Below are 15,937 nucleotides of genomic sequence, written 5' to 3'. Positions count from 1 at the left end.
GAATATCGAATCAGCCTCATCCTTAAACCCACCCTCCCCGCCTTTCCATTCCAATTTCCACCCATTCCCTTTTTATACAGTTATACCGTACGGATTGGACTTTAGAGAGAGAAGAAGGAGATTTCCTTCCAGGCTTAAGACTATGTCGTTTTGCTCGTCCCTGTCATATCCCAACTCTCTGTTTCTCTCCAAAACCAAACCTTTCTCTGCTCATATCAAACCTCCAACCGTCTCCCTCGGCACTCGATTCAGAGCTTCTGCTGACGTTCCCGATTTCCTCTCAGCTGATTGGTTCTCTCTCTCCCTCCCTCTCTCTCTGAATTATTTAATGTTTAAATTCAAAGTTGATGTTGATGTTAATTTTAATTTCAAGCTCTGCTTTGATATAAGTTAGAGTTGATTATCTTTGAATCGCAGGTTAGAATCTCGCAAGAAGAAACCCTTTGGCCCCAGATTAAATGTAAGCATCTGATCATGCAAAAATGAGCACCACCACCATTTCACTGATTGATTTTTCGATGCAAAAATGAGCACCACCACCATTTCACTGATTGATTTTTCCCTTTCTTTTTAATATAGCATGCTGTCAATCTATGTGACCTGTGCTCTAGTTTAGTGCAGAAGAAGCTGTTCAGCATCAGCTTGATGCCTTGAAGTACAACGACCAACCCCGTCAAGATTATGGCATCGAAGTCATGTACAGGGTAAAGTTTCTTCATTTCTTCTTCTGGGTTGGCTTTATGTTTCATATCACACTGAACAACAGGGTGGTCTTTGACCTGACAATTTTTTTTTTCCTTTGTTGATAGTTTGCTGGGTTTGATCCTTTTGAGAGGTCTACCTATTTTGGGCCATTCTTTGATTTGGGGCAGGTTGGTACCTTTTTGAATTTTCAATAGTTGTAGACTTGTAGTTGTACACAATTGCAGGTATGATATATTATAGCTAATACTTTTGATCTTGGTTGTCTGCTTCACTGTGAGTGCAGTTCGAACGATTTCGGCGGATTTTTCACCATTCGACCTATAGAGTGCTGCTAGGCCACAAGGAGAGGAAGATGTTGAGCAGTTTGTTTGTAGAGGAGGTATGAGTTGCTGTTCAGTGTGATGCGTGCATAATAATTTGAGCTCTTATATGTGGTTTAACTTTGAGCTATCTGTCATACTAGTCTTGAGTTTTCTGATGTTAACAGTAAATTTGTGTTTCTAATCAACTGTCACTGTTTAATGAACTGTGAACTAGAACCGATTCAAGCAGCGGGTATGGATACGAGGAAGTCGTCCAGAGGAAGAAGAAATATTTCAGTTCACAATGGTTCAGGTTGGTGAATATGCATTGTTTATGATAACTGTCTCAAGGGAATAGGAGAATGGTGAACATGTCTATGCAGGATAGGTACACTATGGGAACTATAATTATATCATACCAGTTCTGATTTGAAGCTTGTTGTTGGCAGAGGGTTGGAGGTTCATGGGATGGTTATTGGCTGACGGAGAGTTTACTTCATGATGGAGATGCTTTTGCTGGCGGCTTGGCTTATTGAACATTCGATGCAGCTATTCGGACCATGGTCACTCTGAAGGAGGGAGGTCTGTTTATGCATGACATTTGCTCACCTACTTCCGACCTTAGAATTTGTACATACGGAAGAATAAGCAAAGCTGTTGTAATATGTTGTAATTATAGTATTTCTGGTTGAACTATGTAAATCATATATTGTATATTCAGTTCTATATGCATGTTAGTAGGCAGCATATATTTTTCCTCGTAAAACAAAAGAATAATCAAAGAGAGATATGGGCATTAATCCTTGTTGCTCAAGAGTTCTCAGTTCAGCAATTTATGTGCTACGTCTGAAGAGGATTCACTTCGGACTTTCAATTCCACGATCGTTGCAGAATTGCGAATCCAAGCAACTTCCTCAGAAGAACCAGAAGGGTTTTCCAGATATCCAATTTTTTTTCCTCCCACTCAACATTTACAGATAAGTTGGATTGTAAAAGCGAACACAACTTTTGGCCCTTCAGAATTGTGGGAGGGTCTTGCCAACCTCTCTCTCCCACTCATGGTGGCTTAGGTCAAGATACAAGGCCACTGATGTTAGGGCCATTTCACACAGATAGTGGCACATTACCTTAATAAAATGCTGAAATCACATACCTGGTCCAAATAAATTACAAAACTTTCAAGTGCTCATAAGCTAATCCAATCATTAAAAGACATTCATTTCTCTAAAAATATAGCAGATTAACTGTTACATGATTCAGCCTTCCAACAAATGTTAGCAAAGTTTATAATTCTAGAAACTAGACAAAATCCAGCATAATTTAGAAATAACAGAGATCAAAATTTAATGTAACAACTCCCCTTTGATAGCTTTGACATGTTATTTCTTTGTCTGAGTAATATACTTGGTAAGGACATAGCAGTCTGGAGGGGTGATGTTTGTGTAGTAATTCTGGATGGTTTCCGTGATTTCAAACCCAAATTTCTTATAGAAGTTTATGGCGTCCTCATTGTTTGTCTGAACATGCAAGTAAATTTCAGAAATATTTTGCTTGGAGCTCAGATCAAGAGAATGGTTCAACAGCTTTTTACCTGCACAAATACCAAAACTTAGATCAGAAAACCTGCACATACTTGTAAGTGTCCAGATTAACCAAATTTTTACTGTACCACCAAAAAGTTGGGGGGATTTTTATTGACAACCTAATCTTAAATCAATTAGAAATTTCAAAGGCCACTCTACTGCATAACAAGTTGTATCCAGAAGGCAAAGTTAAACAAAGGATGGTTCATGCATTTCGACCAAAGTCATAAACAATAAACATGCATTTTTTGATTCTCAAACAGAGCCCTACTGCCATACCAAAGTTATAAGAAGAAGAAACGTTGCTTGCTTACCAATGCCTAGCCCACGATATGGTGCTAAAACTCCCAGTGTCATGATGTACACACGGACAGCCCCACCTTCCTTCTTCTCAAGCCGGCATGCAATTGCACCAACACATATATCACTGAAATATGCTGCATAAAAATAACAGCAGGAATTAAAATTTCAACATCCATAATTTTTATCAATTTGGCATCCACAAGAGAGCTAAGGATGGCAAATCAACAGAATGATAAATTCAGGACATACATAAACACAATACGTTTGTAATTTTCTTTACATGTTCTAGGTATATCAATCAATCTAATTTCCTAGACCATACATGCACCTCCATCAAGAAACTATAAGAAATTGCCTGGGACAGCTCAGTCAATAAGCATGTTAAATGATAGTCCCACAATTGGTCCTTACGCATACCCATTGTGCACATATTCATAACAGGATACCTTTGAAAATGCTCAAGCCACTGTCCCACCCACTTCTTCATTCATGAGTTCTGACAAGTGTAGAAAAGGTAATGACCTTCTTTGCAAGTCTAATAATAAGAGGACATACAACAGCAGTCCTTCCTAAAATCAAGCGGGTGTATTAAAAAAACCAGCACTACAAAAACTCATTACGGTAATAGATTACGCAAATAAACAAAACTCATCAATGAAGACATTTTAACTTTCAAATCTTCTTTTACTTTTATTGAGTAATCTTTCTGATTAAGAATTTGTGGGACAGTAAATCACTCGACTACCTCATCTGATGCTGCACATATGTAGTTCCTCGCGGTTTTTTGAGAACATCAACAAGGAGAAACAAGTAGACTCTGACTCACAAATATATCGAACCAAGAATTACTACACTAAACTACCCCAAATCCCTGATAAAACAATAACCATCCATTCCCCATTTACTTGAAGGCCCCCCAGTGCACCGAGTGTGTTATAAGTAAAATAGTACATTTGTGTCATCAACATTCTTCAAAAGCGTAGGATTTTTTTATGCAATGAGCTCAAAGCCAATATTTTCTAACACATGCCATAATTTTTAAATAAGCAGAAGCAAATCAAACAACAAAGATAACAGACTACGCACAATGGAAAAAAAACAACACACAGTAATTGGAGCATAGTTACAAGCTAAAATGACAAAAGCCAATCAAAGCTTTACAAATAAGCCAGAACGAGAGATTTCAAGGCATTTTGCATCAAAAACCTATATTGGTAACACGAAATAAGATAAACCCAGAAAAAATTATGAAAAAATAAGCAAGACCCAGAAGCGTAGCTCAACCTAGTTTGGTGAAATCGCCAGAAGCGAGGGCATCGGCGTAGTACTTGTCGTTGTAACGAACTGGGAACAGAGCAGTGTTGAGCTTCTTCAGCTGCATCACGTTCTTGTCCCTCAGCCCGTCCAGTGAGCTTTGGACCTCACGCCCAGCCCCCATTTCTCTACAGATACCTTCACTTACAGAGAAGAAAAGCAGAGAGAGGGTTTTGCACAGAGAGAGAAGGGGAGAGGGGAGAGGGGAGGGGGTGGATTTGTAATTTTGTACGGACAGCGTATCTTTGGGTTTATGTAGTGGTCCGGGCGGACCGGGCCAGGGCCTAACTGGTAAAACTATGAGATTGAAGCCCATTAACATATCTCTTAAATGTATACGGTTTTTATTTTTTGGTTTTTTCTTTTTCTTATTAACTTTAAATATATATATATATATATATATATATATATTTGATATTTTAAACCACAATTGGCTAACAGGTCTAGCCTAGTTTAAAAAAGTAGGTAATGTGTGTAAAAAAACCATCTTCCCCTACCTAACTTTGACAAAAAAAATTGAACAATTATCGTTAGTTAGATTTATACTTGAGACTTCTCCCAATTAAGTGAAAACTATACACCACAATATCAAAATATATTATCATTTTTACAGGTAAAATTTCCACAAACTTCATATCATTATTCTGCGTTATCTGTTACATTTTCTTCATCAATCTATTTCATGTTCAATATTATTTCTTTTTTCCTAGTAAGGACCATAAACATAACTCCACAAATATCTGGCTTCTAGAAAACCATCTTATCATGCGAGGCCATATGATTTTCTTGCAGTGTTCGTACTGTCTTTTAGTCACAACCACCTTTCTCGAATTCACCAAAAACAAGAGAGAGAGAAAAAAAAAAAAAAAAACACAGATAGAGAGAAGAGAGAGATGACTGATCAGAAGAAAAAGCCCAAGGCAGTGATAGTGGGAGGGAGCATAGCAGGGGTATCATGCGCACACACGCTAATATTAGCTGGGTGGGATGTTGTGGTGGTAGAGAAATCATATGCAGCCCCAACTGGAAGCCCAACCGGGGCAGGACTTGGCCTTGACCCTCTGGCTCTAAAACTCATTCAGTCATGGATCAAAGAGCCCGAGCTTCTCAACAAGGCCACTTTACCCCTCACAATTGATCAGGTACAAACTTCAATTAATTTCCAATTCAATCTTGTTATATTGCAATTTTACAAGTTTCCTAGTTCAGGAATTTTTTTTTTGCTATGTAGAATGATGCAATAGATGGTGAGAAAAAGGTAAAATGGACATTAACTAGAGATGAGGACTTCAACTGTAGAGCAGCACATTGGGCTGACCTACATGCCCTACTGTACAATGCTCTACCACCAAACTTGTTTCTCTGGGGTCACCATTTCCTATCTTTCACTGTTTCTAGTGACAAGGGTTCAGTTAAAGTGAAGGCCACAGCTCATCAAACGAATGAGATCATCGAAATCGTAGGCGATTTGCTTGTTGCAGCAGATGGGTGCCTCTCCTCTATCCGCCAAAGTTTTGTCCCTGACCATAAACTGAGGTTTGTGAAATGTCAACCCTTTTCATGAAAAAGTGTATCTTTTCAGTTTGTGGTATGTTATGGTATTGATTGTAGATGGTTTTGTAGGTATTCAGGTTATTGTGCATGGAGAGGCGTTCTTGATTTTTCAGGAAATGAGAATTCAGAAACTATAATCGGCATCCGGAAGGCATACCCTGAACTTGGGAAATGCTTGTACTTTGGCTTAGGTTCTGGAAGTCACACTGTGCTATATGAGCTTCTGAACCAGAGGCTCAATTGGATTTGGTATGTCCACCAGCCAGAGCCTGATCTGAAGCGTAACTCGATGACCACGAAAGCAGGCAGTTATGTGATCCAGAATATGCACAAAGAAGCAGAAAAGGTGTGGCTTCCAGAGTTTGTGAGAGTGATCAAAGAAACTAGAGACCCTTTCATCAATGCCATATATGACACTGAACCCTTAGAACAAATCTACCGGGACAATGTGGTACTAGTTGGAGATGCGGCTCATCCCACAACTCCTCATGCCTTAAGAAGCACGAACATGTCGGTATTAGATGCTGCAGTGCTAGGCCAATGCCTGCAGAAGTGGGGAGCAGAAAATTTGCAATCAGCTCTTGAAGAATATCAGTCGATTCGGCTACCAGTTGTATCCAAACAAGTCTTGCACGCAAGGCGAATGGGTCGGATTAAACAAGGCCTGGTTCTTCCTAATCGACCATCTTTCGACCCCAAGACTGCTAATTCAGAGGAATGCCAAGAGCTTCAACAGAGACTCATGCCCTTTTTCAGTGATGTTCCTGCCATACTACTATGATTTAAATGTTATGCTCCTGGAAATCGACAAGACAAATTGTCCTTCCAATTCGGTTGCTGAGAGCTTTAACAGAAGAATACCACTCTTTTTTGTATTTATTTTGATGCAATGCAGCTAATAAGGCATGATCTCTGTTTGAGTCTTGTGTTCAAACTATTTATGGAAGAACAGAAGGGTTATATGGCTACAATGATGAAAATTCAAATAGAAACTATAGAAAACTGACATAGTTTGATGCACATAAAAATGGGGAAAAAATTTGGATACATAAACAAATCAGCTTCTTTCAGGGAGGTGTTCTTCACAAAAAATCATTACGTTATTCATTCAAAACTAAGATAATATTGTCTACCACCATGAATGAGGCAATGCTCAACTCATCCTTATACAATATTGAACAACCAGCTCTCCCACAAACTCATTCCCATCAGATTAAATACAGCCTAAGATTGATACAAGCGGGCAAATAATATTTCCACAGCAGTTTGAACGTTCCTATCACTAATGATGAAAAGCACAAAATACAGAAAATCATTTGCGCACATAACACGGTCATAATGTGTTGCCAAGTTCTACTGAGCAACAAATTATCATTTCGAAGGCCATGTTGCTTGAGCTGACATTATGATTCCCACAATCACTCCAAACAATCCAAGTGCGCTGCCAAAGATCTCAATCACAAGGATCTTCACAAAAAGTGAAGAGTTTTGGGCATCAGACAATGCACAACTGCTTCCTATGATTCCCACACATAAACTGCCACAGAAACAAAATCCATATCAAAATCATCATATTGCAAGAACCACATAATTTTTTTGAGACTCCATAAAGAAAAACAACAAATGTGAGAAAGGAGGCTAAAGATATCAACCCGCAGACAAGGTTTGCAAAGCCCACGATAATCCCAGAGGCGAAGATAGCATATCCAGCTCTAAGAGACTCAGGTGCATATATCTTTGATGCTGGAACATTCTCCAACTTCGTTTGTAGAATAATCGCAACAATAACACCATATATAGCAACAGCTTCACAAAATATTACACTGATACAACAGATGAATCCCATCGAAGTTAGTCCTTAACGTCAGACTTACGAATATATAATCAGCGCTATGTTTAAGTCAAAAATTCAAGGTACATCATTCACTAAAAGAAAACTTCTAACAAAAATGGCAGTGAGCTTGAAGTGAAAGAAGATAACAAAACTTCCCACATTGGTATGAAGAAACAGTATTGAGGGGTGTTTTGAATAGATAGCACAATTATCCATCCACCAATCAATTAACCAAGCTAGTTATATAAGTGATTGCCAAAAACAATTAGAACCATTTCTCAATTATGACTAGACATCCACTATAAAATCCAATTACTGGGATATCACTTCAGATCATCATAATTATCTCAATTTCTGGGATTTACATTTTACTTTATAAATTTGTGAATCGAAAGCAGAGGTTAAACAAACAAGTAATGGAGAAATTGTGTTAAATTTCATAGAAATAATTACCTAATGAGATTCTTAGAAGTGATACGAGGGGCCTTGATTGCTGCACCGATCAAACTGCTGCCAGTGATATAAATTCCCCTAATTTCCACACAATAATTTCCATAATTCAATACCAAATTCAAAGATTAAAACTTTAATAACAGAAATGAAGATAGGGCAAGGGAAAGAGAAGAACCAGGCGGCGCCGAGAACAGAGACGCCGATGGCAACGGCGATTCCGATGGCGGAGAATGTGTACGGAGAGATCTGGACTAGGGCGCGCGACCATGAGCTCGAGTAACCCACCACTACTGCACCTGACATCTTCGAAAACCCTTCTTCTGCTTCTGGTTCTTCTTCTGGGTATTAGAGGGAGGGTTTCTGATCTGATTGGTGTGAGATATTGTGATATGAGAAGTTGAGGAGGAGAGGGAAGGAGATGTGTGTCACACGTGCTCTGTGCGCGCGTGTTTATCTTCCAGTCACTTATGCTTACTGGGTTGTTATTTTGGGTCTGGATTTGAAAGCGAAGAGGACTTTTGCAATTGGGCTTCTAAACAGCTACTTAATGGTTTTGGGAAATTTCCGAGATGGTTCTTATTTTCTCATTTATTCTTTGACATGGATCTCAAAAAAAATAAAAATTAAAAGAATTTATCTTTAATAGGTGGTTTGATTTGAAGGGGGGTTTCATATCCACCATCAAATCAAACAAGGAAAATTCTATAGTAGGGATTCATATCCCATACAAACACGTTTTCGAATTTTGAGTTGACGTGCTCAATTTTGTAACGGTATAGTTTAAATTTATAAATTATTATTGTATACTCCATATATGAAATTGTAATGATTTTCATTGTCTTTTATTACTTTTGAAATAACTAGTATGATTGCCTTCAAAGACCCATCTACCATGTAATGTCATAATTTTACTTTTCCTTGTCAAAGTTTCTTCATCAAAAAAAAATAAAATAAAATAAAATAAAATAGAGCGAGGCAACAAAAACAGAGTTCATTATGCAAAGGCAAACATGCCAAAAAGATATTAATTTTTTAACTGGATCATGAGAATCTCATTTCCCCCAATACGCGAGAGTTCGTTTTTTCTGGTTCCCTTAAGCATGGACCCTTCAACCTTCCTTCATCTCGAACTTGCAACCAATAAATAAGAGCCTTGATCATCATCAGAAATCCCAGCCAGATCCTAGCAATGGCCGAGATCATCACAATCATTTGCAAACGCACCGTAGTGAGCACAAAGCCAGTCCAAGCAGGAAAAAGCTACCCCCTATCTGTCCTTGACCGCCATATGGAACACAACCATCTTAGGATGGTCTTGTATTACCCATCAATGGGTGCTCCGACAGAGCCTGGTGAGATCACAGGGAGGCTCAGAGAGTCCCTCGCCATCATGCTTACGCATTTCCCGATCGTTACAGGCCGGTTGCAGAAGAATGACAATGATCAGTGGATGATCAAGTGCAATGATGCTGGTGTGAGAATGCTGGAAGCTAAGGCCAAAGGGAGTTTGGAGGAGTGGCTAAGGAATGTGGATAGGGACAAGGAGCTTATGCTTGTTTATTGGGAGGAAATGTACCATAAGCCTTACTTTTGGTCAACATTTTATGTTCAGGTTGATATTATATAATTATATTGATATTCCCACAACATAACATTTTCTCTTGTAATATTAATATTAGCAGTGTCTTTATTTTTTTGTGTGCAGATTACTGAATTTGAGGATGGTGGATCAGCAATTGGGCTCAGTTGCACTCATCTCCTTGCAGATCCTACTTGTGCCACCATGTTCATCAAGGCTTGGGCCGACACAACCTTTCCGGGCAAAATGATGAGTCCTCCGTTTTTCTATCCGTTGCCGCCGCGGAGTCCCGGCAACACAAGGCCCAACCACAAGACCTATAATTCATTGATCAACCACTACAAAGCCTCCATCAACAAGTCCATTGATCTTGTAGACAAAAAGCACACAACTGTTAGTTTCAGTTTTTCGGACGACATGGTTCGGGTTTGCATGGAAATGGCCCAGCCCAATGGTGCAAATGACAAATCAAGCCCATCACCGTTTGAGGCCCTGGCTGGGCTATTTTGGGTCTGTATTAGCAAGGTCAAAGGAGTGAGAAATGGGCTTATTGACATGTCAATATCTATGGATGTGAGAAAGGTTTTGGGTTTGGATAAAGGCTTCTTTGGAAATAGCATGGTTTATAATAAGGTCCATCTAGAGAGTTTCCAAGAAAATAGTCTATCACAAGCTGCAACTTCTATAGGTGAAGTTGTAGCAAAAATGGACAATGAGGGAATCATGGATTTGATCGAATGGCTTCAATGCAACGATGACCAATCTCCTTCGTTGATGAGCAACTGCGATCTCATTTGTGCTAGCTTAGAAGCTGTGGACCTATTTTCAGCAATTTTTGAAGATGGGATCGCACCGATTCATGTTTCGTGTTATATCGAGCCGGTGCTAGGATTAGGGAAAGTCTTGATCCTTCCCGCGAAACCCAAAGATGGTCAACTAAGTAGGGTGGTAATGGTTACACTTCCACGTGATGAGGTAACCAAGCTATGTGAAGATGATCTTATTTTACAACTCTCTCCAACCATCTTGATGGATTTGAACAAAACCTAGCTGGGTTTCTTAGTACAATACAAAGGTTGCACCATATCCCAACAAAAATTGAGTTTCGAAGCCAATGGTCAGAATTTAATTTAGTACTATTTATGTGAGCATCAAATGTATACAAATGGGTGTGACAAGCCGTCCAATCATATATGTTTACGTTTATTTTCTTCAATTCTTGTTTTGAATTTGTACCCTTGATAGGAGGCTTGTATTCATCATGGTGGTGACAAGCGTCCAAGTAAACCAATCAAAACCGGAAACATGCGCCCACCAATTTCCTTAATTTTTATATATTTATTTTTAGTATTTTGGCATTAGAATATATTTAGCACCTCACAATTCATTGTTCTCTTCCATATTTCCAAACTTTGATTGTGTCCCCTCATCCAATCTTTAGCAGAAGCTCCCAAAGCATGACGTGTATGTTTCAACCACAGGAGGTTACATACAATGTATTTGTGAAGCTAAGTATTTATTTCCTTTTTTTTTCTTCAATTTTTTATATAATCAAACTATATATCTTGTAATCTTTAATATGTTACGAAAACTTAGAATAACAATCGGTTTAATTCAAACCTTATAAACGACAGTTATAAATAGAAAAAAATATAGGTCAAACTATGAGGCATTACCTTCACCAATCGTCCGGCCACATACATAATTATATATTCTTTCTGGATTAGAGAAGCATAAGCAAAGGTCTACACAGCTAATGCCCGTGATTTAAAGGGAAACAGGTTATTATTTAACAGAATTTGGACAAGCAGTTTTCTGAAAATTACTTGTATTTTGATTGAGACAGACAGCACCTGCAACGGAACTGGAACTATGATGTGCCACTTCTCCAACCAGAGCTTAAATAATGATGCTGGTTTTGCAGTTGATGAAGCATCTTACTTGGTGGATTTGGAATTTTGGATACATGCTCTCTTCTGTCCATAATTTCTGAGATTAATTTACACATTCATACAGAGACAAATGAATAATACATGAAACAAACTTTTAAGATAGCCTGACCCATATTGACCAAAAAATATTTAAAATAAAATAAAAAAGAGCATAATGTTGAAAAATTTGAATAGCATTATCTTAAAGGAGAAGGACCACCTACTACTTTGAGTTTTATGTTTATTTATTTATCTTACATCTTAATCTTAAATAAATTAATACATGATTTTTAACTATTTAGGCTGGAAATGTATAGTTAGTAGCTACCGAGTACAAAGTACTCTATTATTATTCCTATGCAATTTAAAAAAATTTAAGTTAAAATTTACAAAAAAAGGAAAAGAAAAATAACTGCGTCAGCCGGGAGTCGAACCCGGGTCTATTGCTTGGAAGGCAATTATCCTAACCGTTGGACTACTGACGCAGATTGCCGGTTGAATCTGTAAACTTTTACTACTTAAAGGGTATATACGATGTAGCCTAGCTAGCAATAGCCACTTTCTATGTCAACCCTTGATGGTGGCCAATTTTGTTTTGGGGGAACGACGTCATTTTGAGGTTGAACAGTCAATTATTTCTGCGGCCAAGATAAAATTAATTAAAACAGTTAATCATACGGATTACCTCATATTAAATGGCAGTCAGCACATTGGCATCATGTGTAACTGAATCAAAAAAATTTTCTATTTATAAACAAGCCCCCCAACTTGGCTAGGCATTCCCAATTAGTCAATCTCTATCTAGCCAATAAGAAAAAATTAGCTCTGTATTAATATATAAAAAATTACGTAATTAGCTCTATGTAGCATGCCAACAACAACAATCATAGTTAATTATATGAATGACGAATTGATTATCTATAATTAAACTCTTTTGAGCATCATGCAGGGTATTGCAAAACAACTAACTTTTTCTTGAGGGGGAGATTCCATGGTTTGTCGTTTCATTAACTTGCAACTCTATGTATATACCCATTAGAAAACTACATACAAGTTGTACTTTTGCATGCAAACTAAATATAGGAAACTTGATCAATTTTAGTTTTTCAAATCCGTACACCAAAGATGAAGTAGAACATTATCGATCTCTTGGATTTCAGGAGTTCAAGAGATTTGTGGTCATTCACTGTTGGATGTAAATTTAACGGTTCACTCACTCTTGCACTTGTTTTAAGAAACTTTTTAAAACCATTTGATTAATATCCAACGATGGGTGACCACAATATCTTGGACTCCTGTGGTCCAAGAGATCGAAACTGTGAAGTAGAAAATACATCGGATCAAATCATTGAGAACTCCTATGCACCCCATGATAAGCTCTAACCTAGTTTAAGAATTTTATGTTAAGAATTGGTTCTAATATCGACTATAGAATTGCATCTATGGTACATATTAAAACAATATTTAACCCTTCAACAAATGTAATGGACGAGTAAGATTATAATTCCTCAATTAGTCCTTAACGCAAAACCTTCTTCAAAGTTCCGTCGAGCTCATTTATTAATAAAACTAAAGATTTTGGGTTGGCCTCAAGCAACTTCCACTTAGATGCATGTACCAAAGAAATAGCTAATTAATATCATACTATACGTAACATATAGTATTTGATAATAATAAGATTATAAGAGGGGGAAAAATAATTGGTTGACCATATGGACCGACATATCTTCTCCGGATGTGTGGGGATTTTGTACACATGGGACGTACGATCATATAGATCCAATTAATCTTGATGGTTCCTGTAAAAATAAATAAATAAAATCTTGCTGCTGGGCTTGGTCGAACCTTTGGCAAGCGGAAGAGCCGCATGCATAGGCATTTTATGTTGAGCTTCGGTATTTTCTTTTCTTTTTTATGTTAAGGATTTGATTTACGTTTTTAAATAATTATTTCCAAAATAGATAGTTATTACGAAAAATGCACGTTGGAAAGATAATATATATGCACACACAATGATTTAAGTGGTTCCACCTTTGACCTACATATTATTTTAGGAAAAAAAAACCTTTGACCTAATTCAGTTTTAAATAATAAAGAATAAAGATTACGAAAATTTTCAGACAAAAGCCCGTGATCAGAGCAATACAAGCCAAACCTCCAGCTCCAGATGCATCTTATTGACTGGAAGAGAAGCTCAAATTGCTTTTGGATGCTAATTTAAATGTATATAAATTTTGCAAATAATGTAATGGTTTATAGTAATTGCTCTTCGAAACAAAGTTTTGAATTCGAGTCCTAGAATTCGTATTGTATGTAAGAGTTTAGTATAATATCGTTCCTCTTAATAAGAAAAGTCTTGTTGTCATAAAAGTCAAAATAAATTCATCCTCATATGTTCAATCCTAATACTTGTTGTTCTGATGAACAGAAAAGAAAGCAAATTGTGATTTGTAGAGGGTCGATGGCTATCAGATATTCATATTGTAAATGGTATTTTTAAGTGGAACATCACTAATCTTTTTTTAATCAATAGAGATTGGAAATTCAAACTCATGACGTTTTTAGACATTAGGAAAAGAAGTACCATAATACCCAGATTTAGTTCGTAAACGTCACTAATCTTTGAATTGCAACCAGGTACATGCATGGTTTCTGTGGAAATTGTCTCTCATGTATAAGATTTTTTCCTTTGATAGAAATTTATGTGAGAAATTAATAGAGAATTCAAATAAATTCCATTATTGTACGTTTAAAAACTTAGCTTTGATGATAAATAAAAAAGAAAGTTGTGTGAATATCGATCGAAACAAAGAACTATATGAAGCTTAAAATAATAAGCTAAGCAGACACAGTTCAAAATTTTGTGCTTAAAATTGAATTATAAGGAGTGTGCTAAACGTGCCCGTTTTTGGTTCTTGGATTTCAAATTCAAAGGATTATTTTAAGGGAAATTCAAAGTAGTTGTTTAAATGAGTTCTCGAAATTAGGGTTTAATTAACCTTTAAATCAAAGACGCAAGATATGAAGATGACGCTTCAAAAGAAATGGGAAAACGTTTTATTGTTTCTAAGAAATGGGAAACCGTTTTTTCAATGTCTTTTGATTTAAGAAATAGGAAAAAGTTGGTAAAGAGTCTATATATTATAGTTTTGTTTTCTGAATATTTATTAAGTTTGAACAGATGCACATGAAGTAAGCAATAAGGTCTTCAACTTTTCCTTCCATGGCTTGTTGCTCAAGTAATCCTTAATCAAAAGCTATAATTAACGCCCTCTCCATTTAATGCAAACAATAACCTACCGTTTTCTCTCCATTTAAATTTTCAATACGATCAACGGTGTCTAGCCCAGTAAAAAAAAAAAAAAAAGCTTTGACTTCTGACCATTTGGAGGCCATATATGCCATAGAATCAACGACGCTCATAGACTATTTGGAGTCAACCCCATGAAAGATTCTTATTATTAATTTTTGTTTGGCTTAGTGGAAAGCCCACATGAAAACATGCATTGCATGTAAAGGCAAGATCTTTTTCAAGATTTGGATTGTTTCTGCTGGAATGTCAATCTAGCCCACTCTTCAATTTCTATTATTCTATTAAAATCTTCTGTATCATGTAAATACTACAGAAAATCCCTGATCATATTTATGCGTGTGGTTTGAAGTATGACTTGGAAATGCTTGAGCTTTGATTGCTAGCCAAGAAACTTCCCTCTTTCCAGGAAAAAAAGAAGAAGTACAAGACTGCCAAGAAGTTCTGTCAAAGGAGAGGAAAATCCCTGTTGGGCTTTGATTGTCTGCCACGAAATGAAGACTAAATAATGCCAGAAACTTCCCCAAAAAAACGTCATGGTTTACAGGTAAACAAAAACGACCCTGAACCAAAATGCAACATTCTTCTTCTTCTTCTTCTTCCTCCTCCCTTGTGAACAAAACGTGCTTATTTTAACCAGGAATTGCGTAAACCAGACTGCATGTTCCATGTTACTAATTCAATCTTATCTTTGGAATTAATGAACAAATCTAATATATAATGGTTTAATTAATTTAAAAGTAGATATTGGATATATCATGTGAGATTTGTACAGCGTCAGTACAATGGTTTACAGAATCTTTCACTTACTTACTCATTAATTATGATTATTAAATGAAGTCGGCAATCGGTATAATATTATTTGGATTTTGAGTTCTTGGACAGCTCAAACAAAATGGCACTTCATTCAAATTAGCTGTGAAGATGGGAAGCACTAAAATTCGAATTATTAGTAACTTCTCCTGTATTTCCTGATAATCTCAGTAGTTTATTTTATTTTATTTTATTTACTAACATAGGATATTTGCGAAGATAGTGGTACAAAGGGACAAAGCATCCATAACAAAGT

The 15,937-nt window shown here is 36.9% G+C and overlaps 5 protein-coding genes and 1 non-coding gene across 6 annotated transcripts; 3 read left to right on the top strand and 3 right to left on the bottom strand.

The window, feature by feature from the left end:
* The first annotated feature begins 7 nt into the window (after nucleotides 1–7).
* Nucleotides 8–1,756, top strand: LOC117614646. Its single transcript, XM_034343525.1, has 7 exons — nucleotides 8–291; nucleotides 418–460; nucleotides 612–704; nucleotides 810–872; nucleotides 989–1,084; nucleotides 1,243–1,320; nucleotides 1,457–1,756. Exons 1-7 carry the CDS (start codon nucleotides 143–145, stop codon nucleotides 1,541–1,543), a joined length of 609 nt encoding a protein of 202 aa, XP_034199416.1. The 5' UTR covers nucleotides 8–142; the 3' UTR covers nucleotides 1,544–1,756.
* Nucleotides 1,757–2,201: 445 nt separating this feature from the next.
* On the bottom strand, nucleotides 2,202–4,429 carry LOC117613417 (N-alpha-acetyltransferase 50). The gene is made up of 3 exons (XM_034342027.1): nucleotides 4,178–4,429; nucleotides 2,905–3,027; nucleotides 2,202–2,598 (listed from the first exon to the last, which is right to left on the bottom strand). The coding sequence occupies exons 1-3, from the start codon at nucleotides 4,329–4,331 to the stop codon at nucleotides 2,387–2,389; spliced, it is 489 nt and encodes a 162-aa protein (XP_034197918.1). The 5' UTR covers nucleotides 4,332–4,429; the 3' UTR covers nucleotides 2,202–2,386.
* A 658-nt stretch (nucleotides 4,430–5,087) lies between these two features.
* LOC117635914 (6-hydroxynicotinate 3-monooxygenase) lies at nucleotides 5,088–6,732 on the top strand. Its single transcript, XM_034370302.1, has 3 exons — nucleotides 5,088–5,349; nucleotides 5,439–5,743; nucleotides 5,831–6,732. The coding sequence occupies exons 1-3, from the start codon at nucleotides 5,101–5,103 to the stop codon at nucleotides 6,540–6,542; spliced, it is 1,266 nt and encodes a 421-aa protein (XP_034226193.1). The 5' UTR covers nucleotides 5,088–5,100; the 3' UTR covers nucleotides 6,543–6,732.
* A 74-nt stretch (nucleotides 6,733–6,806) lies between these two features.
* On the bottom strand, nucleotides 6,807–8,581 carry LOC117635919 (V-type proton ATPase subunit c''1). The gene is made up of 4 exons (XM_034370314.1): nucleotides 8,224–8,581; nucleotides 8,049–8,126; nucleotides 7,414–7,584; nucleotides 6,807–7,298 (listed from the first exon to the last, which is right to left on the bottom strand). The coding sequence occupies exons 1-4, from the start codon at nucleotides 8,349–8,351 to the stop codon at nucleotides 7,133–7,135; spliced, it is 543 nt and encodes a 180-aa protein (XP_034226205.1). The 5' UTR covers nucleotides 8,352–8,581; the 3' UTR covers nucleotides 6,807–7,132.
* Nucleotides 8,582–9,082: 501 nt separating this feature from the next.
* On the top strand, nucleotides 9,083–10,677 carry LOC117619105 (protein ECERIFERUM 26-like). Its single transcript, XM_034348955.1, has 2 exons — nucleotides 9,083–9,660; nucleotides 9,754–10,677. Exons 1-2 carry the CDS (start codon nucleotides 9,238–9,240, stop codon nucleotides 10,675–10,677), a joined length of 1,347 nt encoding a protein of 448 aa, XP_034204846.1. The 5' UTR covers nucleotides 9,083–9,237.
* A 1,294-nt stretch (nucleotides 10,678–11,971) lies between these two features.
* On the bottom strand, nucleotides 11,972–12,043 carry TRNAG-UCC. The gene has a single exon. It is a non-coding gene; the product is annotated as a tRNA-Gly (tRNA).
* Between the last annotated feature and the right edge of the window lie 3,894 nt (nucleotides 12,044–15,937).

Source organism: Prunus dulcis, chromosome 1 (genome assembly GCF_902201215.1).
Source record: "Prunus dulcis chromosome 1, ALMONDv2, whole genome shotgun sequence".
In the NCBI taxonomy this organism is placed as follows: Eukaryota; Viridiplantae; Streptophyta; class Magnoliopsida; order Rosales; family Rosaceae; genus Prunus; species Prunus dulcis.
This window is presented reverse-complemented; position numbering and strand designations above follow the sequence as displayed.

Bases quoted from the DNA above. Each gene is read 5' to 3' on its own strand.
- LOC117635914 (XM_034370302.1), top strand. From the start codon at position 5,101: ATGACTGATCAGAAGAAAAAGCCCAAGGCAGTGATAGTGGGAGGGAGC. The intron at 5,350-5,438 runs GTACAAACTTCA...TTTGCTATGTAG, and splicing joins TACCCCTCACAATTGATCAG to AATGATGCAATAGATGGTGA. The intron at 5,744-5,830 runs GTTTGTGAAATG...ATGGTTTTGTAG, and splicing joins GTCCCTGACCATAAACTGAG to GTATTCAGGTTATTGTGCAT.
- LOC117614646 (XM_034343525.1), top strand. From the start codon at position 143: ATGTCGTTTTGCTCGTCCCTGTCATATCCCAACTCTCTGTTTCTCTCC. The intron at 461-611 runs GTAAGCATCTGA...CCTGTGCTCTAG, and splicing joins CCTTTGGCCCCAGATTAAAT to TTTAGTGCAGAAGAAGCTGT. The intron at 873-988 runs GTTGGTACCTTT...CTGTGAGTGCAG, and splicing joins CATTCTTTGATTTGGGGCAG to TTCGAACGATTTCGGCGGAT.
- LOC117613417 (XM_034342027.1), bottom strand. From the start codon at position 4,331: ATGGGGGCTGGGCGTGAGGTCCAAAGCTCACTGGACGGGCTGAGGGAC. The intron at 3,028-4,177 runs GTTGAGCTACGC...ATTTTTATGCAG, and splicing joins TGGCGATTTCACCAAACTAG to CATATTTCAGTGATATATGT. The intron at 2,599-2,904 runs GTAAGCAAGCAA...GTATTTGTGCAG, and splicing joins ATATCGTGGGCTAGGCATTG to GTAAAAAGCTGTTGAACCAT.
- LOC117635919 (XM_034370314.1), bottom strand. From the start codon at position 8,351: ATGTCAGGTGCAGTAGTGGTGGGTTACTCGAGCTCATGGTCGCGCGCC. The intron at 8,127-8,223 runs GTTCTTCTCTTT...TGTGGAAATTAG, and splicing joins TCTGTTCTCGGCGCCGCCTG to GGGAATTTATATCACTGGCA. The intron at 7,299-7,413 runs GTTGATATCTTT...TTTCTGTGGCAG, and splicing joins TTTGCAAACCTTGTCTGCGG to TTTATGTGTGGGAATCATAG.
- LOC117619105 (XM_034348955.1), top strand. From the start codon at position 9,238: ATGGCCGAGATCATCACAATCATTTGCAAACGCACCGTAGTGAGCACA. The intron at 9,661-9,753 runs GTTGATATTATA...TTTTGTGTGCAG, and splicing joins GGTCAACATTTTATGTTCAG to ATTACTGAATTTGAGGATGG.